General features: G+C 42.0%; 1 protein-coding gene across 1 annotated transcript; it reads right to left on the minus strand.

Moving 5' to 3' along the window:
* Positions 1-754: 754 nt before the first annotated feature.
* LOC113036401 (mitochondrial intermediate peptidase) lies at positions 755-27,239 on the minus strand. Its single transcript, XM_026192731.2, has 20 exons — positions 27,100-27,239; positions 26,761-26,999; positions 26,462-26,635; positions 25,281-25,369; positions 25,057-25,143; positions 24,882-24,945; positions 24,603-24,785; positions 23,935-24,091; positions 23,752-23,800; positions 23,123-23,183; positions 22,879-22,931; positions 20,522-20,675; positions 20,290-20,367; positions 19,375-19,582; positions 18,600-18,709; positions 18,347-18,421; positions 17,672-17,788; positions 13,858-13,979; positions 11,375-11,448; positions 755-1,056 (listed from the first exon to the last, which is right to left on the minus strand). Exons 2-20 carry the CDS (start codon positions 26,905-26,907, stop codon positions 956-958), a joined length of 2,103 nt encoding a protein of 700 aa, XP_026048516.1. The 5' UTR covers positions 26,908-26,999; positions 27,100-27,239; the 3' UTR covers positions 755-955.
* Between the last annotated feature and the right edge of the window lie 414 nt (positions 27,240-27,653).

The following is a 27,653-nucleotide window of genomic DNA, read 5'->3' on the forward strand; positions in this document are numbered from 1 at the left end:
AATCTCTGCTGATATAATTTGCTTCAGGTTTAATTGGAAATAGATCTGAAAGCAAAGCAATGTTGGAGAGACATCACACCCACATAACTGTCAAATCACAGTTTTGCAGCCTCTGTGAGGTTCGAGCCACCCAGCTCGCTCAGGCTCCGCCTGTCTGATGGCGTGTTTACACTTTCAACAGCGACGTGAATCTGCATCTCGGAGCTGGCACAAGGCAAGCAAAGGCAGCTGCAGTCAGAGCCCAGCTGACGACTACAGTGTGAAACTGTTGGAACAGATGCAAACAGCCTCTGTGGAGCATTTTTGTAAATATGCACAACTTCTTAAACTTCCAGAGACTGTGTGGCTTTGTGATTTATACTGTTGCAACAGCTTTTATGAAGAATATGATAAGAACTGACCAAATCTTTCCTATTGTGCTGTAAAAAACTCACAAGCTGAAGCTCTTCTTTTTCACCCCTCCCCAAACTCCTGACAGACAAAACAGATGGAGCGGTATTAATTTAAAGCCTAAACAATGTCCTCATGACAGGAAGAACGGATTAAGTATTCTTCCTCATGCTGATTTGATCAGGAAAAAACCAAACCAAAACAATGTTCTGCTGTTACACAAGCTCAGAACAATCTTTTGGGGTATAAGCTGTGAAAATGATTGCATTTTGTTATTCATTCTTTCAAAAGTTTAAAGTGTTAAAACTTTTTAAACTTTAAATGGTTAAAAAAAAAAAAAAAAAAAAAAAAAGTTTTACAACAGTTTCAGGGTTCTTTAACTTTTTAACTGTGTGCAGCAAGAGAACATGTCAAATATATTAAATATACATTATGTTCATTTGCAGAAAGCATGAAGATCTTTAGAAACCGTGACTATGAAATATGACGGCATGTCTTTGATTTCTCCAGCGTTCTCTCAATCTTTGCCTCATAAAGTTCGTTTCCTTGCAGCCAAAACTGGCCTTCAACCCTCAGAGTCCATGATGAAGGTCTCAAAGTTTGGGTTGAGCTCAGACACGAGCGCGTCCACAAAGTCCCCGATGGTGGGCCGTCTCTGCAGCATTCCTGTCACACACACACACACACACACACACACACACACACACACACACACACACACACACACACACAGAGGCATTAGGGGGTGTTTGCAGGCTGCAAGGAGTGGCACCAGAATTAGTTTGCTGTTTTCAATCACTCCATCTCACTTCATTCATGCTTTCCTTAGTGCTGAAATATTTTTAATCTGATGTCAGAGGAGTGATCATAAAAAAGGAAAAGAAAAACCTTTTGTTTTTTGAGATCCTTTGAAGCAAGTGCTACATTTTTTCTTCCCAAATTAAGCTAAAATCATTTTAGGTTAATGGATTTCAGCTGCAGCACTTTTTTTAATTCCAGCTTCTCTTCCTCAACACTACAATGGATTTTTCCCAGTGCAATGTTGCTCACCATCATCTGCATTTTGAAGTGAAGATTTAAGGACATCACCACATTTTACCACAAAAGCGCCTCAACACATCCTAAACTACTGCAGATGTACTGCAGCACTTTTTACTCCTCACACAGTACTTACACTGAGAAAATGGGCTCAAACACTCACACCTTAACAGGCCTCAGCTGGTAATAACGTCCATCACAGTATATGCACTAAAGTAACCAAAATGTGCAGATTTCCTGTATATTTACAATGTTTTATATTCTCTGTCTCACTCACATAGATTACACAAGAATGTGTCCAGTGTCGTGGAGCTGAGAGTGAGCTCTGGGAATGTCTGTGTGTTTTCAGAGCTTGTCTGCCAGCTCATGCATTGAGGACTCCCTAGCTCGCTTTACAATTCAGCAGCACGCCCGCTTTGAAGTCAGTTCATTTCCCCTTGTGCAGCTGCCAATGTAAATAAGCACTCTCCCCCTCCCCGTCTTTCCTGCATAGGTCACCTCCATTGAGTGCACGAACACACACACATAGGAACGTCTGCAGACACGCATGAATGGCGTCGCAAAGAGTTTCACACAGCGATCCTGAATGTAGACAGATATCAAGATGTGGACACACACACACACACACACACACACACACACACACACACACACGGGAGTCTGTGCTGTTTCCACCATGATTCTGACTCAGCAGGATTGCCATCTCTCCTTACCCACCAGTCGCACCCTGCCCCTTGGCTACAACGCGAGATACCATCACACAGGGGTCCCTAACACACTGTAACCGCAGGGCCCCGGGATCCCTGTGAACACGGCAGCCACATCACAGAGACGACTCCAACCATAAACTGATAGTCATGTTTATAGAGCCGAAGGGTGTTTTCTCCTTTGACCGCTGCTGACGTCTGTGGCGTCTTTGAGGCAGAGACCAAAATGCATTATTAGATGCTCACAAAGAGTATGCTGAATTTATACCTCAGATCAAAGTGAGCGTTGTAATTTAAGCCCCAACTTTCTTTCATGGAGACTTTAGTTTTCCAATTAATGATGAGAAATATGAGTCGAAGCCCACAGTCCTGTTAGCAGCTCTCTGTGGTCCGTCATAGCTGCGTAAATGCTTTTGAAAATCTCAAGTTTGACCCAGAAGAGTTTTCCTGCCTTAACCTAATCAAATCCCCCCTTTACTTCTCAAATATGCAGCACAAAAATCAACAGAGAAACAGACACAGAGGTACGCACATGTCCTGACATGGCACTTGTTTACTTTGGTTGATTTTTTACAGCATGTGTGCAAACAGAGCTAAGGGCTACTGAGCTGAACTCTCCATCCATCCATCCATCCATCCATACATACATACATACTGCAGCATCACCGTCACTTTATCATAGATTTCATTTCCTTGCTGTGTTTAAAGGGGCCTGACCAGCTACAAGTTTCTGTGGTGTTAAACAAGCAAAGTTTACTCTACAAGACTGATGAGAGATGCACAGGTGCTGGTGGTGTGTGTGTGTGTGTGTGTCTGTTGGGGGGGCTAAAGGTGGAAAAGGAAGTGCAATCTGTGAAGGAACTTAGTCAGGTAAACAACAGTTCCCATGCTAGCTGCTCAGCAGCAGCAGCTCGTGGTGTTGGCACACAGTTCTTACGGTACATGACAACAAGCAAAACAATACACAGTGAGGACTGAGATTTTCTCAGCCACGACCCCTGGGAGAGTTGGAGAGGAATGCACAGATAACCTCAGAGTCATAACAACACTGTGGAGGAGTATCTGATCTCAGAAGCTGCCCTTATACATACACACAGGGAGGAGGGGCCGAGCCACACAAGACCCCCTCCCCCAGGGAGGAATCACCACACTGTAAAAGAGATGAAGCTCACAGACAAGTATCAAAATGTCAACTGAATACGTTTTTTTTACTCAGCTCATGGTTTTCACTGAATGGAAGCACTGGGTAATTAAAAAGGTACAGTCGGTAATTTTGGAGGTTATGTAATAGAAAAACGGAATATTGTACTCGGTGTGCAATTATGTCTTCCAACAAACAGATGGGTTCTCATAAACATAAAACTAATCCATTAAAAATACATTACAGCAGGTGCTGGTTGATGGAAGACAGCAGCAGCTGGCTGAAAGCTAACGCTATAGAAGATAATGATGGGCTCAAATGTCCTAAAAAAAAATCACACTTTCAATCTGATTAATAGTTTGATTACATTCTCAAATCGTATGGGAGTTTATTCACCAAGTGTCCAAGTCCAACAATGTTTTAATGTAAGAGACGGTTTCACTAACGCTAGTGTTGCCCCCCCCAAAAAAAAACATTGGCCGTATTTAAACTGCTGTAAATAACTTGTTGGCTTAGAATCTGTGAAAAAACGTATCAAACCCATCTCTCACGAATGAGATCAAGTAATTTTGAACCACAGAAACCATTCCTGCCACAAGGCAGAAGCTGCTGTTTTTTGGCCAAGTTTTATATATCCCTTATTCATCCAGCTAAAAAGTCTCATCGACACTAAAAAGGATGAGACTCTTGACCATACCACATTTTTCAGAGTGATCTGGTTGAGAGAGCAGCAGAAATTGCAACAAATATAAAACAATAGGTTTGTAAAAAGTAAACGAACATAAATTGACACCCGGCATATTGAGACTGCAGTCATATTTACAGCTGAGGTAAACAGCAGACTGACAGCCTGCACTCACTGCAGATGAACGAGGATTGCACTTGAATTAATAGGGATAAGAAAACTGAGTATGACTGAACATTTACAGTTTCTCAGAGCCTCTGGTGATGGCGGCAGCATGCTCTTTTGTTCAACAGACAGCTCAAAAGCCAGTAATATTCATTTTAGTGCGATATATAAAAAAGAAAAGCTGAAACCACCAAGGTTTGCCTGAAGTATTACTGACATTATTACTATTAATGTCGTGTTTCTTAATATTATTTTTGACATTAAAAAAAAAAAAATACTCAATCGCTGCAACTCTAGTTGATTATTTTTTGTGATTTGTTCGAAACCACTTTAACAAATCTAGACAGCTGAGATCTACAGATCCATTCAAACAGGGCATCCAGGTACCCATGGCTCACGACGACAGCAGCGCAGAGGAACAGAGCGAGTGGCTCTGCGTCACAAACGGTGGGGAGAACTGTACACTTACTCTTGGCTTAGCACCGAGGAAAAACCAGAGCCAAACTAAACATAGGCTGTGCTTTGTGCCCATTGTTGGTACAGCCCGAGGACAGAGCCTTTGCAGTGTGAGTCATCTCGTATTTAAGAGTTTCCATTTCCATTCATAATGGCACTGACACAGCTATTGAAGAGCGGGGCTTCTAATCATTACAGTCATCTCAGGGCTTGCATCGTTAGCCAACTTGGCCAACGGAGTTTTGGGATGTTAAAAGACAAACTGGAGCCTCAATCGACCAACTGGCCACTGACTACCTGCTCAAGGGTACATCAAAAGTCCCCCTCCTCCACCCCACCCAATTTATCCAACTGATGTACAAACATTCGAAGACCCTCTTCTTTAGCGCAACTTCCACTGCCTCCTGTTTTCTTTAAACAGGACAGTGGTTCTCAGGGAGATGGAAAACACTGCGAATTGCTGGCGTACAATAGCCCCTGGTTTTTCCGCTTATGTCACCAGCTATCAGCACAAAATGCCAAAAAAAACAAAACAAAAAAAACAAACCCAAAAAACCTTTCAAGGGCAAAATCTTTTCAGCTCCCTGAAACGACATCCTCAGATATAAAGACGTCCTGACGTGGGTCCAGCCTCATGGTAAAATCTTTAAATTACACTGGGATTTTACATTTCACATCAGTAAATAGATAGCCTGCAAAGAAAAGCTTGTTTATTTACTCAAAGGGTGGTGGGCGATGGGTATCAGTCCAACGAAGGCCACTGTGGCTGGCTAGCAGCTCTGAGTCTGGGTAATGACAGCTCAGGGGACATGAATTTAGTACAAGTGCTCTAAAATTGCAGTCCAGCCTGCAGCTACTGCTGGATGAATTTATCAAAGATCTGAGATGCTGACTAAAAACAAATAAATAAATGAATAACAGAAGTTTGGATGGCATGGATAAAGTCTGTCTGATGACCTCCATGATTTGAGAAAGCAAAATAAATAAAGAAATTTAAAAAAAAAAAGGGTGTCTCATCTTATTTATTTATTCTTGCAAAATAACACATTTAATTTGTCCCCTTCAAACAGGCCATGAATGGCATTCGTGTTTCCCTCACAGAACACACAACAGACACTTTAACATTACTGAAAAAACTGAAACTTTTTCATAAAAACATATTGACCTTAACTCCTTGTTATAGCTTGTATTTTTGGTACTTCACAATTTAATAGGCTTCTTTTGAAGGCCAGTTACACCCAGTTGCAACTCCGAGGCAGCACTGTGCTACGTAGGAAATGTGCACAAACTGGAGCGTGCGATAACTAGCCCCGTCTCCTCTGCCGCCTCGTATTCCCCCGGAAGTGTTTGACACCGTTTTCACAAATCTTAAGGTACTTGCTGCTTCATTAGCCGATTCTCATAACTATTCCAAACTTGTCACGGTGTGAAAAGTAGCTACGTCTGTCAGACCTGCAGGCAGGCCCGGGGGCTCACCGCCTCTGTAATTACAGCTTTGAAGTTCAGGAAGCTTTTTCTACAAACCGCACTTAAGACAGGCCCAGAAAGCAAGCAAGACAAGGGTGATGACAAACACTGCACTGGGAGGCTCTTTGTTGAGTAAGCACACACACACACACACACACACACACACACACACACACACACACACACACACACACACACACACACACACACACACGAATTAAAAAGGAACATCAACACAACACAACCTCTTCATAATTTTTCCAAAGCAACACTTACGTAAAAAATTGCATCAAGCAGATTTATTCGGCTTAATGCATCGAGTCATTCTAGAAAAATTTTTAAAGTGTGTTTATGCAGACAGACGGGTCTGCTCACCACTTTAGTCCAAACTGAAATACCTCAGCCGCCATTGTTTGGATGGCCATGACACGCTGCCATTTCTGGTCCTCTGAGCATGAATCCTGTGACCTGCTGCAGGTCACTTCTACTGTGTAGTATTTAAATAAATGTTTGATGGATAATACAGATGCTCATGGCTCCCATGCAATTTACTTTGCAGCTTTTGGATGGATTACTATAAAATTTATTGAACATATTTATGTCCCCGCTCAGGGTGAATCGTAATAACTTCGGTAACTCGTATATCTGCGGGTCAGGGCCCCCCAAGGAGGGTCGGGCAGAGAAAATAAAAAGCCAAAAAGCAGACAGATGTGATGAAAAGCAAAGTAAGTTACTCTCAGCACAGGCTCTTCCTGCACTTTATGGTTTGTCATGAAATGTGCTCCAAACAAAATCTATTGTCCACCCTTGCTGCTCAAAAACAGAATTTAATTTTCTTGAACTCGCACTTCAGTTAGCCATCACATCCCATCTGACACAGACTTAAAGTAAGAATTCAGGACAATTTTGGAAAGCCCCCACGAGTTAAACATTTACCTGATCAAACATTGAGTCTGACTCAAGTACGGGCTGTAAATTATGCCTTTTGCAGCTTAACATCTGGACTATGAGGTTTATCCAATCCTCTCCTCGACTTCAGACAGAACTATGCATCACTGTCTCACAAGTGCTGTGGGATTGTACAAAGCACCCCGCCTCGGGGTTTATTACTGATTGTACAAGCAGTCATAAGAACTATTCAGTCACGCTTCCCCAGACAAAGAACGAACGAGGTCCCGAGTCCCTGCTACAGAGCCCGAGTAGATCCATTTTCTGTGCTCAGTGTTTGAGACTATGGGAACAGCCTGGGCCATGAAAGCCCTCTCTGTAGGAGGACCCAAGGTTCAGTTTAGCCAGTCGATCGGCTTTCACTCTCTCTCTCTCACTGCAGTGATGCTGCCGCAATGAATTTAATACCTGGGTTTACATTTCAACACCATCTTTTCCTGGGAAACATCCAGGAGCAGGCAGGGAGGCATCCAGATAAAGACTGGCCTCTGATTGGCCTTTCCAGGTCTGCTCCGGTTCCCCGTGTGCCCTTATGCCCCTTCTACCACCTCACCTAAGGGGGATAAGCAGGGAAATGATACACACCTCCATTTACAAGGCTCTTTGTTTGAAAGGATTATGTGTAATGGGTTGGATCTGGATTCTGTCTCCTTCCTCTAGTGTTCTGGTTTCTGCTGGCCTAATCCCCGCTAAGGACATAAAAAGAGCCATTCTAATTCACTTCAAATCAATTTTCCATTCCTCAATAAGATTTCAGGATGTCTGCTATGAACCCATCAACCCTTCAGCAAAGACTGTGGAAACTTAAATATTTCAGCACATGTGCCGATGTTTTGTAGTTTTTCATCAAAATGGTGAGGTGGCTCAATGAGGGTTCTTTAAACTGCAGAGAGTTTCTGCTTTAGCTGAAGCATTTCTCCAGACAAGGAAAAAAATGTATTATTATAAAATTATTATAAATGCAGGTGCACACAATGGACAGGCTGCCAAAAAATGTGAGAGTGGATCTACCATCTAGCCCTCCCAAGGCTCTTTCATTTGATCTGCATCTTCTGTCAGACAATGCAATCGCTGGGTTAATCATTATTCCCAGAGCAGACGTTTTTTAGAGCCTTCCTTCCCCTGTGACTTGCAGCCAGAGCGATAAAAACCACCATTAAAACTCTGCCTCACGCAGGGCTTTGGACTATAACTAGAGTAGCATTCGCTACAAAGAAAACCATAAAAGCAAATATCGTAAGTTAAGCAACAGTTAATTGGACAACAGATCTTACAGCGAGGATCTGATCCAATGGTGGTTTTCATTTCAGAGTGTGGGTGCAGCCCTGTTTGGAGCTGTCACAGGAACAATCCAGTGGAGGAGGGAGGGGGTGACCCTGAGGGAGAGATTTACAGTACGCTCCTAAACGTTACCCGATATCACTATCTTTCTGTGTCTCTCTCTTCTCACCTTCTCCACTTTTGTCCTGTCCAGACAGGCCACAGCAACTGCTGGAGGAGGGGTGTAGAAGGAAAGAAAGAAGCATGCGTTCGATTTGCAGTTCAAGTCCACCCTCTTCCAACACCCTGTTTGTGCTTTAATGTGAAAGGCTTCTTCCTTGATGAAGCATTGATGAAGCTCAACTACCCAAACTCCTTGAAAGCACATTACACAGATTTTTTTTCTGATATGGGGGAAATTTCATACACTCAAAAATGTGACTTCTGTGTGATTACTTCAAGTAATAAAAGGAAACTGCTCCTGGACATCATCACATAGGCCCAGTTCCACTCCTAAGCAAGGATCGTTTCTACTACAAATGCAGTTTGATGAGTTTGCAGCCCAGCTTGTCACTAATTTTTATACCTCAAATATCTCAAATATCAGCATATTTAAAATAAAAACGAGCGCTAACATGCTAATCATTAGCCATCTCGAATTGGGATTAGCATGCTAACAACGGCTAATCAGCACTAAAAAGACAGTAAATTGTAGGATGGTGAAACTGTAAACCCTTTCATGCATTTTTATTCCTTACTAATTGTTAATTAATAAATTAATAAAGCATATACTTAGCTTGCCTTGTGTCCGGCTATACTCTTAAAGACACTTATGTTCCAAGGAGTAACCTCCTGAGATTAAAAATGAAGTCAATGCAACAATGGCGAAAACTGCAGTTCCTCTAGGTGCCTCGTGGCACCTAGAGACAGATAGCTGGAGACCCAACGGTTGAGTAGCCATTCCTGTTAATGCTGCATTGGTCACATAATACGCTGCTGCAATTTCATCACACAACCACATCCATACGGATACATCAGCACCAGTGTTGGTCAAGTTACTTGAAAAAAGTAATCAGTAACTAATTACTGATTACTCCCCCCAAAAAGTAATCCCGTTACTTTACTGATTACTTATTTTCAAAAGTAATTAATTACTTAGTTACTTAGTTACTTTTTAAAAACACGATTTACAACCTGAAGAGGTGATAAAGTGATAGATCTTTCAGCCCAATTCTACTTTTTCTACATAATCCATCATACAAAATGTAATCAAATGGAAAAGTCTCTTTTTTTAACTTGTTTTATCAGTTTTAATCTTTTAACTTTATGCATCAAGCAAAACATTTAATTATATGCAACATTCTCTGACTTGAATAAATTAGTTTAACATTTAAACCTATTTTCTACACATTCCAGCACATAAAATAAAATATTTTTTGTGTTTTCACTCACTCTTTCAAACAGATGCAAGTAAAACACAGCAGAAAATAAATAAAGTCAAAGACTCAGCGGTCCTTTTGCTCTATTTTCACCTGTAAAGCAGGAGCAGGGTAGGCGGAGGGTTACCCTGGTGTAGGTGTGCTGCGGTCAGTTGAAGAATCCGCGCGAGTGTCTCTGTGAGTTTCCCATCACGTCGTAGCTACTCGGTGCTTGCTCGGAAGTTTAGGGTTTTTTTTCGCTGTAAAAAGAAGTTTTCTTCCCACGCACGATGGACGCTAATGTTTTTGTCACTTTTTATGGAATCAAACTCAAAGTAAGGTCAGTACTTCCACACTTTAAACGCTGCACGCTCATACTCTCTCCCGCACTCGATATATTATCCATTGTTGATCTGCACACAGCTGCTGTCACCAACGTCGCACTTGCTTACGTCACTGTCATGAGACATTCTCGCAAAAAAAAAAATCACGGTTTTAGTAACGCAGTAACGCAGCGTTCCTACGGGAAAGTAACGGTAATCTAATTACCGATTTTGCAATAGTAATCCCTTACTTTACTCGTTACTTGAAAAAAGTAATCAGATTACAGTAACGCGTTACAAGTAACGCGTTACTGCCCATCTCTGATCAGCACTAAAAAACGTAAGCAAAGACACTGCCAGTTTAGTTGGTGCACTCGCAACGTAACAGGAGTCCCATGTACCACTGTGAGAGGCCGCTGACATTTGACCTTATATGGGGATTGGATAAAAGTAACCAGATCATCAAAATGATTACGTTTACTGTGACACATTCGTCATAAATTGATCCATTTGGTGCCAATAATCAAACAAAAGGAATGTGAATGTTATGGTGTTACAACAAGAAAATTGAGTCACAGAAATCCTGAAGATTTACTGAGAACGACGAATCTATTGAATAGTTACTGGAATATTTGAGTTTGTTTGATCTGAAACACAAAAGTGGTCCGGTCTGTGTTTTCAGCCCTGCAGAGTCAGCAGCGTTAAGCACTCAAACCTATAATCAAACATTTCGGTCTTTCCCTCCTTCATGATCGCCTGTGTACACAAAAAGCACTAGGAGCCATATCGTTATCTTTTTAATTATCTTCTTTAGTTAACCTTTAAAAGCAGATCAAATAAGGGCTGGACTAGCAAGGGGCACTGTGTAACTGCCGCAGAGTGAGCTCGCCGAGAGCAGGACAGGCTTTGGGCTAACAAAGCTCCTGTAAACAAAGATAAGAGACCTTGGGAGGTGTGTTAAACTAGTAAACATGTACCACGGTGGAATCTAAAGCGCAGAGTGGGACAAACCATAACAGTGGTAACTGTGACCACCTGAAACAACAGCAGCTGGATCAGCAGCTTCCATCTTTCTTTTAAGTGAGGACGCCTTTTCTGCTTCATATGAGAAAAGAAAAACAACAAATCCAAGCAGGAGTCACACTCTCGGCTGTCCAGCAAGTCAAAACAAATTTTGTGGCACAACCTGCAGTAATTAGACACACCCTTTTTTAAAAAAAAATTAAAAAAAAAATCATGGGGCAAGACGCCAATGGACTGACAACTCCATAATCTGGGAGGAAACCTCAAACTGTTGGCGCAGAATGGCGCTTTACAGATGTTTGTGGGCAAACATGATATTCTATTAGTATTTGTGACAAAAAGATTGAACCTACCCTCCACCATCAGCATGGGCTCCTTAGCTCCTCCGTGGGCCAACATCTCCCGTCGGTACCGCTCACCCATTTCCCTAAGAAAGAAACCAAGATGGAAGACAGGCAGAGAAGAGAAAGAGATACGGTTACAGACACCTGTATTCACCTGTCAACCCCTCCATCACTGCTGCTGCCACTGGGAGCCCAGGGCCAAGTCTGCTAAGTTGTCTGTAAACAACAGACAGGTGATAAAAACAACAGAGCTCTGACAACTGCAGGTGTTACCGAGACGAGGTAAAGGAGGCCAGGGGGACAGACAGACAGACAGAAAGGGAAACAAAAAGAAGTGAAACTGCTGCAGGGCTCAATGCGATGCTGATACGATTAACGGTTGATTTTCCACAACAGAACCTTATTGCTTTGCTTGTCCGGGGCAAATGCTTTAGATAGAGGAGGATCTGGTAATGTGGATGCTGCTGTGTGTCTGTGAATCACAGCAGATGCCACATTCACATTAAAGCCAGGGCTTTGATACAGATGATATGAACTATGTTTCTGCAACTCTTCACCACCTGTACTTCAGTTTCAGGGTAATGTAGTCATTGTTAGGAGGACTCCTCATTCCAGCCAATTTAGTATTTATTGCCCTTATAAATAATGAACCATGTGTCCAGTTAAATATCTGCCTCCCTACAAAAATAATTCCTCTATTCGGTTCTCTCAAATAAAAACATCTTTAACTCAGCGAAAGCTCTGATGGTTTTATAAGACATATATACACACACACACACACACACACACACACACACACACACACACACACACACACACACACACACACACGTACAGTGGGGCAAAAAAGTATTTAGTCAGCCACCGATTGTGCAAGTTCCCCCACCTAAAATGATGACAGAGGTCAGTAATTTGCACCAGAGGTACACTTCAACTGTGAGATACAGAATGTGAAAAAAAAATCCATGAATCCACATGGTAGGATTTGTAAAGAATTTATTCGTAAATCAGGGTGGAAAATAAGTATTTGGTCAATAACAAAAATACAACTCAATACTTTGTAACATAACCTTTGTTGGCAATAACAGAGGTCAAACGTTTACTATAGGTCTTTACCAGGTTTGCACACACAGTAGCTGGTATTTTGGCCCATTCCTCCATGCAGATCTTCTCGAGAGCAGTGATGTTTTGGGGCTGTCGCCGAGCAACACGGACTTTCAACTCCCGCCACAGATTTTCTATGGGGTTGAGGTCTGGAGACTGGCTAGGCCACTCCAGGACTTTCAAATGCTTCTTACGGAGCCACTCCTTTGTTGCCCGGGCGGTGTGTTTTGGATCATTGTCATGTTGGAAGACCCAGCCTCGTTTCATCTTCAAAGTTCTCACTGATGGAAGGAGGTTTTGGCTCAAAATCTCACGATACATGGCCCCATTCATTCTGTCCTTAACACGGATCAGTCGTCCTGTCCCCTTGGCAGAAAAACAGCCCCATAGCATGATGTTTCCACCCCCATGCTTCACAGTAGGTATGGTGTTCTTTGGATGCAACTCAGTATTCTTCTTCCTCCAAACACGACGAGTTGAGTTTATACCAAAAAGTTCTACTTTGGTTTCATCTGACCACATGACATTCTCCCAATCCTCTGCTGTATCATCCATGTGCTCTCTGGCAAACTTCAGACGGGCCTGGACATGCACTGGCTTCAGCAGCGGAACACGTCTGGCACTGCGGGATTTGATTCCCTGCCGTTGTAGTGTGTTACTGATGGTGACCTTTGTTACTTTGGTCCCAGCTCTCTGCAGGTCATTCACCAGGTCCCCCCGTGTGGTTCTGGGATCTTTGCTCACCGTTCTCATGATCATTTTGACCCCACGGGATGAGATCTTGCGTGGAGCCCCAGATCGAGGGAGATTATCAGTGGTCTTGTATGTCTTCCATTTTCTGATGATTGCTCCCACAGTTGATTTGTTCACACCAAGCTGCTTGCCTATTGTAGATTCACTCTTCCCAGTCTGGTGCAGGTCTACAATACTTTTCCTGGTGTCCTTCGAAAGCTCTTTGGTCTTGGCCATGGCGGAGTTTGGAGTCTGACTGTTTGAGGCTGTGGACAGGTGTCTTTTATACAGATGATGAGTTCAAACAGGTGCCATTCATACAGGTAACAAGTGGGGGACAGAAAAGCTTCTTACAGAAGACGTTACAGGTCTGTGAGAGCCAGAGATTTTCCTTGTTTGAGGTGACCAAATACTTATTTTCCACCCTGATTTACGAATAAATTCTTTACAAATCCTACCATGTGGATTCATGGATTTTTTTTTCACATTCTGTCTCTCACAGTTGAAGTGTACCTCTGGTGCAAATTATTGACCTCTGTCATCATTTTAGGTGGGGGAACTTGCACAATCGGTGGCTGACTAAATACTTTTTTGCCCCACTGTATGTATGTATGTATGTATATAAAATTTAACAGTATGTTAAGCTTCGGTCTCACCTGTTTAAAGGATCCTCTATGAAGCATTGTTTCCACACCATCGAGGCCACTGCACGTGACATGAGGTAGGAGTAGTACTTGGCCCCGTACCCAATCAGGTGGCTGAATCTCAGCTGCCATGCCTTAAGAAGAAAATGAACATTGAACAAAAAAAAATAAACAACTGTATCACTTTAAAGACAGCGAAGCCAATCCTGCCAATCCTGACAAAGCTAACGCTAGGCTAAACCCACACGGCTGCAACTTTCCTAACAGCATCTGTCGCGTGTCACCGTATCCAAGGTGACACGCGACTGTTGCGCCGGACAGATTACTTTAAAAATGCAACTTTAAAATCTGCTAATGAGTAAAAACAGCAGATTTTTTTGTAGCTATTCACACTCCATCAATTTTAAAAATGAAAAAAATCATTCGTAATCAAAAACTAAATCATGAAGACTGGGCACCTTACACCAAAACAAATAAAAATGGGTAAAATAAAAAGGATAGAGTGAGGTTACCCTACGGCCTGGCAGCGTGCACATCTCACAAGTGCTCTTTAAATGACCATAACTCCTCCGTCGCCATTAGTGCCAAAATAAGAGACAAAATGTCAACTGTTTTGGTAAGAAGAGAAGACGAGCTTTACGCAGATATTCGGTATGTCATGGTAGAACAAAGCATCTACAAAGTACTGCTGTCTATCGCCGACAGAAAAATCATCTGTTTGTCTCGTTTAGGGAGACATTTTAAAGGGTTCCTGTATAAACACTGAGGTGATAAAAGGCCAAACACCAAACAGTTTGATGTCTTTAAAACAGTCATATTTGAAATAACCAAGGTGTAATCGAGCAATCTTGGACAACCTAGCTATAATCTAACTTTACATCTTTTCGTGTCTGCACTCAGTTCAACTCCTATTTCTAATCTCATTACTTCACCCTTTAATATCCAGCCCTTCATGTTGACACAACCTGCTCTGAAACATCCAGACAGTCAGACACATAAACACCTGCCAAAGTACTTCAGAGGCGTTTGTGGTAACGCCTGCTTCAGTCAGTGACTCAGGACCAGATTTTGCAATGACTACACCCTGACTACAGACCGACGAGGTGAAAACAACACGTCAGTAGATATTAACAGAAAGCAGACTCATAAATACGCCAAACATTCTCAATCTTTTGAGCTGCCTACGTCGTCTTCACTGATGATATTAAACTGGTGAAATGAATACAAGTTTCCTTGAACAAACATCTTTGACAAACATTAAATCACATCCTGTCAGGTCCTTTTATAAAACGGACAAAACATGGAAATTCCTAACAGCTAGAAAGCCCCGTTCGCTCCTTTTCTCCCATGTTGTTGCCTGAAGGGGAGCTTCTCCATATCTATAAAGACGAGCTCCTTTATGATCTCTGAAAACGGCGACACTGGGAAATTCAGCTGGCAAACATTCAAACATTCAGCCTGCTAGAAAAGGCAGCAGCTGCTGTTGTTAACAAAACATAACAGACTGCAGACGCCTCCTTGCACATCCACATGGGGGGGAAGCAGACTTCATACACGTTAAAGATTTGAACTCAAATTAAAGTGAAATAATCATGAAACTGAGGGATGTGCTTGCAGACTGGTGCCCAAGAAGCTTCCAAAGGATCGTCTGACATCAAGGTACATGTTCTCCAGCAAAAAGCCAAATAACGCATTAGTGTGGATAAAAAAAATCTTAAATTCTTTATGCTGGGAAACATCTATTAAACTCATGTTTGTGAGAAGATATTTCAAAACCTACTGATGCTATACATCACCCTTAACATAAAAAGGTTCATCTTTTTTTCAGAAATTTGAATAATAAAGGGATATGAATGTAAAAAAATAAGACAAAGAGCACTGTAGGTTGTAAGCTCTAAAACAACTGCTTTTTGAGAGGAGCTGTGTCTGCTAAACTAAGCGCGGTCGCTCAACAGCATGAAAAACACTCCCGTGTTGACTTGACAAGACTCCTCAGGGCTGTAGTGACTTTAATAAGAGTCGATAGCACTCCTGAGAGGAGTCACGGCTCAGGAAAGTGTGGGTTAGAGAAGCAGGAACACAAATACAGGAGCTCGGATCAGCTCTTTCAAGTGCTATGAAATAGAAAATGTAGGCCGCGCTAACAAATGCGATAACACATCCAGAAAATTACAAAAAGCCTGCTTTAATTTGTTTTAATTCGGAGGCTCTTTGATTCCTCTGTGCTTCCTGACTGCTGATGTTCTGCTACTGAAAAACTGTTTGGTAATATGTCGCAGTCTCTGACAGGATGCTTTAAGTACTCATCACAAAGTGCCTTGATTATCAGGCTTCCAAGCTTCTCTTTGTTTTCAATCCCTTCGTCTCACATCAAATGATTATCGTCAGCTTTTCTGAGAGAGTGCGAGCGGGTCACATGTCAGCAAGATATCCTTTTCATCCTCACATACAAAAGGAAACTGAGTAAGCCCTTGCTTTTTACTCTGCTCCTCTTCAGTGTCAGTTAAAAGACATTTTTAGGTCTTTCCAAACTCGACTTGTGAGAAGAACGTGAGCCGTCGCATACACATCGACTCATCCTCTGGGGAAATAAAAGGGACAGCATTGCAAGTGTTAAAGGCACGGATTAGCAGTTAGAGAAATGTCAACAAAAGCGAGCAGGACACCTCGCTTTCTGCCTCTTATTCCCAAATATTATCTTCAGCTCAAGAGTGAGCATGTGGTCTGTGTTACTCGCAGCTGATCCTCTCACTCTGTACACAGCGGGAACTGATAGCCCTCCTCTATAAACTATACACATGTCAGCATCACCCTAATGTTTATAATCTGTGGCTCTCCGTAACCCATTAGCCACTCCAAACTTCTCTTTACTGCGGAAACTTTTTCCTGAGCTGCGTTTCCATGAAGGCAGTCAGACAGGGATGGATTCAGAGGGTAAACCACACAAAAAAGAACATTTTAAGGATCTAAACAAATCTGTTTTCACTTGCTCCGATCCAATCGTGATCTAATACTCGACGTTTAAGTACTGCAATCACCCTCAGTTCAAATGAGGAAAGCGATCTCGCTTGTGGTTGTGGCTGTGCACACGGAGGCAAAGTGCCTGTTAGAGCTTCCCGTATGGCTTGAAAGCTTGAAGAGAAATGACTGCGACAGTGGGAAACTATATAACATAAACCGCAATCTCCGGAGAGGGAGCTACAAAGCGAGGCACGTACAGAGGAGTGGGAGGACTCCTGTGAGGAGAAACGCTGGCTGGGACACGGTCGTCCGGGCAGAATATACAGCAGTCCTGTAATCTTTATTCCTGATGGCAACCCCACATAATTACAGCCCTGAGTAAATGCTGTATGAAGGCCATTTCTGGCTAAATTATGACTGTTTTTGATTCCCTTCTGTCTCCTGGCCTCATCCTCCTCAGCCCACAGCTGCTAAAGTGGGGGAATAAAGCACTTTTTTCATTAAAGAGGAGGGAGGAAGAGGCTCAAATATTTCCCCCTGGGAGGGTTCATTTAAAGTATCCCTCTGCTTTGTTATTTTAGCAGCCCTTCAAAAAACAGCTTTAATCCTTTAAACACTGCTGTGCCTGGGTGAGAGATAAAAAACCAGTGAGAGAAAGAGGAAGGACAGCGAATAAGAAAGGAGAAGTGAGTAGAAAGTTAAAGACTAAAAGGTTTCTGTGATCTCATTAAATGGGTATCAAAAGAAGAGCACAGAACCCTAAATTATCAACAACTTCCAAGCTTGTATTTTATCCTGTAGTCATGACGTCAGAGACCATAAGTCACGGGGGGAGAAAGGGAAAAAAAAGGTGGTCAGGCTGTACCGTGTTGGGCGCATAAGGCAAGCCGTAGAATTTCTGCTGCATGTCCTTCAGGATTTCTGTGGTAGAGCGGTTCTGTGGTTCGCTGTGGTAGATCTGATCCAAGACTGCATAGAAAATCTACACAGCAAGAAAAAAAAAAGCAAAAACAATCACCAACGTGAAAACTCTTAAACTGCAGAAATAGAGTTAAATGGTGACTAATGTCACACCATTGGACATGAATGCCCATTAAACTTTTAACATGTTTTGTGGTTGTCTTGTTTGAATCAGTTTTAGCTTTGTAAAGAAAAACAGATAAGCAAGGAGCACAAAAACAAGAGCTTTCCTAATAAAAAAAAAAAAAAAAGAAAAAGGGATAAAGGCTAAAACAGAATGGGAACCAATCAAAAAGATAAAAACAAAACCAAACCTTTCATAGCCACCAGATGCTGTTTATGAGCAGAGAAGGACTGTTCTTTATCACATCAGCTCCTCAGGGTTTTTTTTAATGTTTTTTTATGACTTTTGCACCACGGGTGTTAGTATGAGATTTTCAGTTGTTGTTTTTTTTCTTAGGGGTGGGCGTAACACTAAAGTAGTGCCACACAAGCATCATAAATTAGCTGACACGTGTTATGGATGGTTCCTGCTGTTGCGTGCTCTGTGACAACGTACATGCAAAGACATTAATCTTACCTGCAACTGGGTGTCTGCAGCTCCACACACCTTTTTGGACTCACACAAGCGAGCCACCATACTCTCGGGTAGCGGCTAAAGAGACGATAAAACTGATTAAAGCTACAAATGAACAGAATTTTCATCTGAAGCCTTCATCCTGCAAATTTTAATGGCAATGCCATGACCGTAATATTTCATCAGAACATATTTCTGTACTTTATCGATTCAAATCTGTCCTCAGTTTAAATCGTTTTGAGTGTTTAAGGTTTACCTTTCCAGTTTCATAGTGCCGTGCAAACTGGCTGATGACTCGGTAGTCGGTGGCAAAGTATTCCATGAGGATGGAGGGGACTTCAGCAAAATCAGTTGCACATCTGGTTCCTAGAGAAGGGATAAGAGACTTTAAAACAAAGCAGGATATAGGTGACTTTATTCTTGGCTGCTTAAGTGCTTTGGCTTTTATGCTTAGAGTGTTAAAAACGAAAAAGTGAGCCAGAATGAGAAACCAAAGTCTTTACAGCCCCAACCAAAAGTCAGAATCAATACAAGTCCTTGTGATCTTGTGACACTCAGCAATATCAATAAGTAAGCAAAAGCACATAGGGCAGGAATAGATGTGTAGAACAGAGGTGAAAAAGAGCAACTGTCATGAGATTTACACAACACAAACTTAACCAACATGTCTAAACATTGTGCCCAGTGAAGAAACAACCTCCAGTGCAGTTAATAGATACTGTTGTCAGGCTCAAATAAAGGCTTTGGGATCTTAAATTACTACTGAAGGTATCTGCAAACCAAACCATATCAAATGACAGCGTTAGCAGCCAGCTATCATCTGCCCTCTCCTCGGGGCTTACTTTCCTTGTTCAATTCACCACAGTGTAATGTATAACCCCTTCCTACAGCTCTGTATCAATCTATGTAATTCTACCTTGTGACATTTGGAAATGCAAAGCCATAATGTTCCAATATTATTACTTCTCTAAATCCTCAAGCAAACCAGGGTCCACTGAAGAGCCCTACTCATTGTAAGGGTCACTCCGCACCTGTCACGTGCTGGTAGCGAGTGCGTCCCAGCATTGAGTGCATAGCGTGGCCCATCTCGTGGAAAAGGTTCTCCATCATGCCGGGAGTGAGCAAGGTGGGGGCGCCCTTGGTAGGGTGAGGCAGACTCAGCATCAGCACCACGACTGGCAACTGGTACTGACCAGTTTCCTGGCACTGGCGCCCACCGCGGATGGTGAAGTGACAGTCCTGGGAGGAAAATGAGGAGTGAGGCTAAAGTGCTACTATAGAAAATAATACTGATATATACTAATGACGTTACCAAAACATAATTAAATACAAACTCAGAAAATGTTGGGACACTTTTAAAAATGTGAAAAAACAAACAGAATGTAGAGATTTGCAAATCTCATGAACAAATTTTACTCACAATAGAAATAAAATTTTTACACAGAGAAAATGTTTAATTTTAAGAGCATCCAGTATTGAATTTCAGCCTTCTGCACAAAGAATTCTCTGAATGTTTTGATATTATGTCGATTAAGAGACATTGATGTTGAACATTATTCTGAAGTTCTCCCATAATTTGTAGACAGTTTTTTGCAGATTGGTGAACCTCTGCTCATCTTTACTTCTGTGAAACTCTGACCTGTTGTCAATTAACCTAACTGGTTGCAAAATGTTCCTCCAGCTGTTTCCCTTTAGTAGCATTTAGTTTTCCATCCTTTCGCTGCCCCAGTCCCAACTTTACTTGAAATGTTGCTTTTTTTCATGAATTAGTCTAAGTTTAAACATCTATGTTAAAATATGGTTTCGATGTTCGAGTGTGAATAAAATGTGGCTTTTCTGTTTTTAATCCACATTTTACAAAACTCGTTTGGGAATGGTTAACCACATTTCAAAGAAGGAAGAGATACTTTAAAATCTCGAGTACGTCGATGAGTGTGTGCTCATACCTGATGAGGTTTATCTTGCCGGTGGAAAAAGTCACAGTAGATGTATCCCAGTAATCCCTCCGTCTCATGGACCACAGCCTGGAGAAATGCACGCACAGTGATGTAATCACCCAATAACTGCACACAGACACAGCATCTGAAACTTTGATCTTTAAAAATGGTCCGTGGATTAGCGCTTGGCACAGACTATTCCACACAAGCGAACCTTTTTTCCTCACTAATAATGAGTTACCAGTTTGCGGACATCCTCGCTCCAGACCTCTCCAGCTCTGGGTTGTTCAGACATGAGGGAGACGCCGTACAGCTGAGAGAAGAGATTGTTCAAACCCTCCATACAGGAACCAAGAGACAAGTAGGGACTGTACAGACTGGGCTCTATGTTGTACCTGCCGTGACAAATCAGAACATATCAATGAAAGAAGGAGATGTGACCTTCAGCACCGTGATCCAACAAAGTACATAAAAACAACAAATAGGAATCATGTGCATCTTCTAAAACAGGAAGATCAGCAGATCTAGAGTGGTCAAATAGCCCAAAAGGCCCTTTTTTTATTACTGAACCAGAAGTTGAAGCCCAGATGAAAAAAGAATGGTAACGCTTGCCCGCTTTGAACCAGGACATATTTCTGTATACGTTTAGCTGCAGGTTGCTCACTCGACTAGCTAAGAAAAAAAGAAAACGGATCCTGACTATCACTCATATGTGAGCTCAGCTGGCAGGGCAAAGCCACCACAGTGCCAGGGCTCAGGTTTGGCCACCCATGCTTAAAATGGCTCCTTTCATTCATGCTGCTTATAAGGCATCAAAGATAAAGACCACCGAGCCAAAACGGTTGTTTAGCTAGAACACCACATCCATATATTATCAGTGATGAATAACAGGCCACTGCTGAACACAGCTACTAGCTGTGTTTACCACACACAAGCTCTAGTCCCTGTTTCAGCAGGGTCTGAACACACACCGGTTCGAGCTGGTACTGCTGGAAAAGCACCGATAAAAAGAAAATGAGTGACTGAGAGAAACAAAAAAGCCTGTGATTGTGACGAAAGAGCCTCAGTGGGAGGAATTAACATAATGTGAGCATGTAAGAGTGTACTTGTATGACCGTCTTTGTGAGGACCAACTTAAATTTGGGATCTTGGCTGTTCCTTTCCTCGCCGTCATACACCGAAAAGGGCTTTTCTTTTTTTAAATGCCACATCAATTTTTAGGCAGCATGGTGGCTCCCTGTCATTGCGTGGTTTCTCTCCGGGTACTCCAGCTTCCTCCCTCAGTCCAAAGACATGCGCTTAGTGCCGTTAGGTTAACCTGTCATTCTAAGTTGTCCATAGGTGTGAACGTGAGTGCGAATGGTTGTCTGTCTCTCTGTGTTAGCCTTGGGTCAGGCGGGCAACCTATCCATGGTGTGCCCTGCCTCTCGCCCTATGGTAACTGGGATAGCCTCTAACCCCACCCCATGACCCTGACAAGGATAAACGGAAGAGGATTGATGGACCAGTCCCAGAGGACTGGCAGCATGAGGAAGGAGAGCACAGACCCCACTCCTCCTCAGAAAATCTGTAAAGACACATCAAGTCCAAGTTTCAAGAAAACTTAGTAGCTGCTTAAGTTCAAAGAACACCTGACAGATCACTAATGTCTGCAATAAAGAGTTACCTAATGCCTCCCCAGACTCAACATATAATTAGCCTTTGCTCTGTAAAGTGCAGCTCATTAACCCTTTAAAGCCTGAAATGTGAAATTATTTTTATTTCACATTTATGATTTCATTGAACCATCTTAAAAATGTGTTTCCATAGACGACTTTTAATTTGTATATCTGGCTTTTTTTTTTTTTAAATTGTATAAAAATGTATTTATTTAGTGTTTAAAACACTAAATGTTAAGGAAAGTGAAAAGAAAAACTAATAATAGTGAAACTTATGGCTCCTTGAATTTGCTGAATGCCAAAGACGACCACAGTTTATTTAAGTTCCACGTCATGGGTGACATCCAGGACGGTTTGCCAGCACATGCTTTCTATCACGCATCGACGCCTGTTTTTTTAATACAATTTTTAATACAATTCCAAGTCTTTATTTTTAGTCCAACTTCATTTGTTTTCATTTAGTTACATCTGCCTTGCTGATACTGGGTACTGCATTGAGATCTGATGACTGTGGGGGTCCCTTGAGTACAGTAAAGTTATCGCCATGTTCAACTTTAGCGTTTTTGAGAGCAGACCATCTGACACCAACAATGTTGTTAAATCCTCCTTCTTTCCCACTCTGATGCTCATCATGACCGTGTCTACATGCCTGATTGCAGTGAGTAGCTGCCATGTGATTGGCTGATTAGATCATCAAGTCATAAGAAGCCATTGGGTTACAAAAAAAAGAAAAAAAAAAGGAGGTCGATTAGACTGAAAATCAGACCTGAAGTTTACTCCCATGCGTCTCTCCTAACACCTTTTGTAAAAAGTGACACTTGATGAAGAAGTGGGACGTGATAAGAGCTGCTGCTGTGAAGCAATATGGAATTACAAACATGTGAATGACTATCAAGTGACAGCAAGCTGAAAAATATGTTTCATAAAAGCTAAATCTCACCTTTCAGCACGCAAGACACCGCTGAGGTATGGATGATCCCAGGGCATGAGCTCCTGTCAGAAAACACAGAACTCATCGTAACTCTAAATCAGAATCAACTTACAGGAGTTAAAATATAATATTGTGTAATCAGTATTAATTGCTTTAAGGCATAACAGCATAGAGAGAAATGTGCAACAGTGAGTGTAATGTTGTGTAGTTGGCAAAAATATTCTTGCACATTAAAAAAATAAAAATCACGCACAGAATGTCGAGGGCTGAGTTTCTTCTTCATGTCTCTCATCATCTTAAAGTCTTTTGCTGTTCTGAAAGAGAAGCACCAAACAAGTTATTAGCGTGATGACTCGAGGCGTTCATTCCTGCTTTTTACCCACCTATCTCTACTCAGGGTCAACGGGGGCCAGAGCCAATCCCAGCATGCATTTGGCTGAAGGCAGGGAAACACCCTGGACAGGCTGCCAGGCTAACAGGCTCACATTCATACCTGTGGGTAATTTAGAGTCTCCCAGTCCACCTGAATTGCATATTTTTGGACTGTTTGAAGAAATCTAAGCACACAGAGAATCCATCCCACACAAAAAGAGGAACACAAAGGTTTTCTAAAAATGCATCATTGTGCAAATGATCAAACTCATATTCGCATGTATGACAAAACTAATTAAAGGGTCACTCGTTTCAGTAATTGTGGATCTTTGGGAAACATCTTAAATAGCCTAATAACTCATGGTTAACCTCGAGGGGAAGCACCGATTTAATGAAGCCTTTACACCAAAGGCAACAAAAACATAAATCAGCTCGTGCTGATGATTCAACCTGCCAAACTGAAATAGCTGATCAGTGGATTTTTATTATGAAAAACATGGAAAGCTGTACCTGTCTGACAGCTTGTCTGTTAACAGCTGAAGAAAGCTCATCACCGTCTCTGCAAAGAGGGATAAGAACAAAAATGCAGCGTGTAAACCTCCCGAGAATAGTTCTCAAAGGCACAAAATATTGACAGTGCTGAATAATGAAAATGTCCCGACTGTGAGAAAAACCCCAGAGAGGTGTAGTAACCTGGGGTTTTGGCCATTGTCCCCTTTAGGGCTCTGTGTCCGAAGGACTCGTAGCCCACCAGTGTGGCCAGTTTGTATCTGCATTTCAGCAGCTCTTCCAAACACCCCATCAGCTCTGCGTTGGGATAGAGATAAATCCTGTAGGCGATTTCTCGCACCTACACAAGTGGAAGAGGAAGAAGGAAAATTCATGACAAAATCTAGAATTGTTAAAATAGCATAACAACTAGGCTGCTGATCTTTGCAGGGTCAGAGGTAGATGGCTAGATAAAACACTAACTTTCAAGCAGAAGATGTTAAAATTTATTCATTTTTTTTCTTTTCTTTTTCTCTTTCATCTCAAGCTTAAAGAAAATAGTTTAGCATGCTTAAATTCTACAATGGTACAACACAACTGTCAGAAAGTCATTTTAAGATTACTCAAAGTTTGCAGATCTAATTTTTTAAAACTATTTCATACTGCTATCCACTATAAAATTAGATTAAATATGATAAAAACAAACAAACAAAAAAACAACAACAGCTGCTTGACTAAAGCTTTGAGCTCTCACAGGTTTAGTGTTTCTCATAACCAGCACCCAAAGCCTATGTTGTGCGCTGAGACGTGGCAGAGGCGCCACCTTCTGGGCAGAAGAGAGAAACGTTTGCTGAGCCACAGTAAATGCCTACCAAGTCATTGGGGGAATCTGCATGCAGTCCTCCGATTTGAATGAAGCTTCCTTCTGTTGCAAAGTTCAGATGTAGGTGCTCGGGAATCGCAGCCCTGGCGATCCTGTTCGGCATGTGGGAGCCGACCAGGAACTCGTTGTTTAGATCCAGCAACTTCACATGAAGAGCAACCGCCTCTTTCCTCTGCAGGGTGAAAAAGCACCAAGCACAATCACCGTTATGTTGCCTTCAGGTATTGTTTCCTACATCGCGTGTTTAACTCCATTAATAAAAACGCACCAGTGTGTCATCTAGATGAATTCCACTGATTTCAAAGTCGAACATGAACAGGTCTGCCACTCGCCTGCAGAGGCAAACATGTACAAAAGCCACAACAGGCCAAAATAAACAATCAGATAATCTCATAATGAGATGAAGGATAAATCAGGTCAGATACAAGACCAGGTAAGATTACCTTGTATCAGGATCCAGCTGAGCCTCGATGTCCGGGTTGTCCAGCAAATTCTTCAGGCTCTTGCATAACTCAACATTAGTGTTCAGTCTGAAACATAAAAACCATCAACATCTGTCACAGGCACAAACTGAAGCATAAATGACCCGTATCGCACCGTTGGAGACAGCGTATAAAAACATGTTCTTGGTGTTGTGCAGCTATGAACGACATAGGTCGCTTCTTACTTCTCCACGACTGTGCCGATCTCGATACAGGTCTTCTCAGCAGCCTCGCGGAAAGCTGGATCGGGGTGAGCTACTTTTATAAAGTCTGCCTGTTCACAGGGAGAATGATTATTGTTGACAAGATTGTCAAGAAAACAAGCAATCTCTGCTCATACTGAATTTTAGGAGGTTGAGATTAAAACAATGGTCTTTTGTTGGACTTTGCATTTTCAGTGGGAGAAATGTTTTGTCACTCATTCAAGTGACTTCTTTAGTCTTCACATAAAAGGTCCACAGCCAGAAGCATAGATACACTGGGTTCCCCACTTTCACCCACCGTGGCTAATCTGTATATAGAGGAAATGGAAAACAGGGCTCTCTTATCCTACCCTGGAATGCCACAGAGTCAGGTACAGGTATGTGGATGACACCTCGGTGAAAATCAAATCTCAGGACATAACACAATTCACTGATCACATTAACGCGGTGGACCAACACATCAAATTCAACAAGAAGGATATGAAAAAGATTTCCATCAGTAATGAGGAACATTTAAAAGTTGATGTGTTGATCGTAAACCAACACATATGGATCAATATTTAAGGTTTGACTGGAGCACAAACAGAGCGAACACCATCCCCACAGACACAGCAGCCAGGGACACAACTGCTGCTTAAGCAAAAACCACTTCTGATCCCTTGTGTCAAGAGTACTGGAGCAGCTGAGACGCGCCGTCTCAAAATATCACGACTCTTTGGCTTTCAAAACACACAAAAAGCTACGCCTAAGATTGGTCCACCCCAAGGATCGGGTCCCCTGGCACAAACAGAGCAACACAGTGTACGCTTGCCGTGACTTTGGGGAAACCAAACAACCTCTGGCTAAGCGTCAGGCTAGGACTCCGCAGTCTATTTACACATACAGGCCAGTGGCCACTCTTTCAATGATGAGGATGTACACATTTACGTGAAAAGAAAAAGACCACGGGTACATCTTTTCACCATCCTACAATGCTGTGATTGCAGCCATTCCGCAAACTCTCTATGAATGGTACTCATCATGCTCATGTAATCACAAACATGAAAGCGACCTCACAGCCCATTGTTAGTCAGTAGGGCTGGTCTTGGCTATGTGGGGAATAATATGACCTTATTTACACTTTTGCTACAAAGGTTTAGCACACTTTTGTGTGTTGAACTCACCAGATCGGCCACTTTACACAGTTCATCTGAGAGCTGGTCAAAGCACTGGACTGTCTGAACTCCAGGAGAAGAAGAACAGGCTTTCTCCACCAGACGCTCCGTGTTCTTCAGAGCTGTCTCTGTGGCCACCTGAAAGCCTGCAGGACAGCTCAGCTCTGGCACTCCAAACAAACCCTGCAACCACACACAAACGCACAGTTATCACCACCAACTAAAGCAAGACTTACCTACATAGTGTAAATGTTATTCTGCCAGTTTTGTAAGTTTTTTTTTATTATGATCATTTTTAAAGTACACACCACATTTTTCTGTAACAGGTCCAGTTTCCTGTGAGGTCTGGCATTGAAAGCAGCTCCAACGGGAGACCATGTAGTGAGATTTCTCCGTACATACGTCAACAGGCTCCTGTGCTTTACCAAGTAAAACATCCTCCTGCACGCTGACATGTTGTACAAACCTGTCTGTTGATTCTGAGGCTAAGAGTGCTGACAGTGATTGGCAGAGGACATGCTCGATTTTAGTTTGTACGTCAGCCTAGCTGCAAAAGCCGGAAATGTAAACAAAGCTAGGTCAGTTTATTTTAGACCTTTCTTTTTCAGGATAATTAAAACGGACTTTCTTTGACGTATAAAGCTTACCTGTTCCATTGAAGTGCTCACATGTTAGCTCACTGGAAAATGAAAGCGAATCTCCATAACTGTTGCTACTTGTATTTTCGCTAAAAAACCAAAACATCGGGCTTCCGGTACCATTATTAAAAAAATAAAAACGACACACTCTTTGTTTTTATAAGTTCAAATTAACTGCATTTAAACAAAATGTCGTTATCTAAAATTTCGTTATCTGAAATTTCATTTCATTTTTGGCGAAAGTGCGATGAGCTACCGAAAATTAGTTCGCGATGTCGTCATACTCACGCGACTGCGCAGTTCGATTGAGAATTGAGGGGTGTCACAGGGGGTTTTGAGTCTCTTCAAAATAAAATAAAAACAAAAGATTTGTTTTTTTTTTATTTATTATTCCATCTTTTTTCACCCACTCACCCATATTCTTATAAACAATACAAATAAGGCAGCACGGTTGCGTGGCGGTTAGGAGGGTATGTCTTGGCTCACAGGTCTAGAGTTTAAATCTTACTCATTTTTTTAAAGTTTTTCTGTGAATTAACAAAATCTTTTTTTATATATTTACA

Source organism: Astatotilapia calliptera, chromosome 14 (genome assembly GCF_964374335.1).
Source record: "Astatotilapia calliptera chromosome 14, fAstCal68.1, whole genome shotgun sequence".
NCBI classification, from domain to species: domain Eukaryota; kingdom Metazoa; phylum Chordata; class Actinopteri; order Cichliformes; family Cichlidae; genus Astatotilapia; species Astatotilapia calliptera.

Bases quoted from the DNA above. Each gene is read 5' to 3' on its own strand.
- LOC113036401 (XM_026192731.2), bottom strand. From the start codon at position 26,907: ATGTCAGCGTGCAGGAGGATGTTTTACTTGGTAAAGCACAGGAGCCTG. The intron at 26,636-26,760 runs GTGTGTACTTTA...GTGTGGTTGCAG, and splicing joins ACCTGTTACAGAAAAATGTG to GGTTTGTTTGGAGTGCCAGA. The intron at 24,786-24,881 runs GTGCGTTTTTAT...TTCACCCTGCAG, and splicing joins TTCATCTAGATGACACACTG to AGGAAAGAGGCGGTTGCTCT.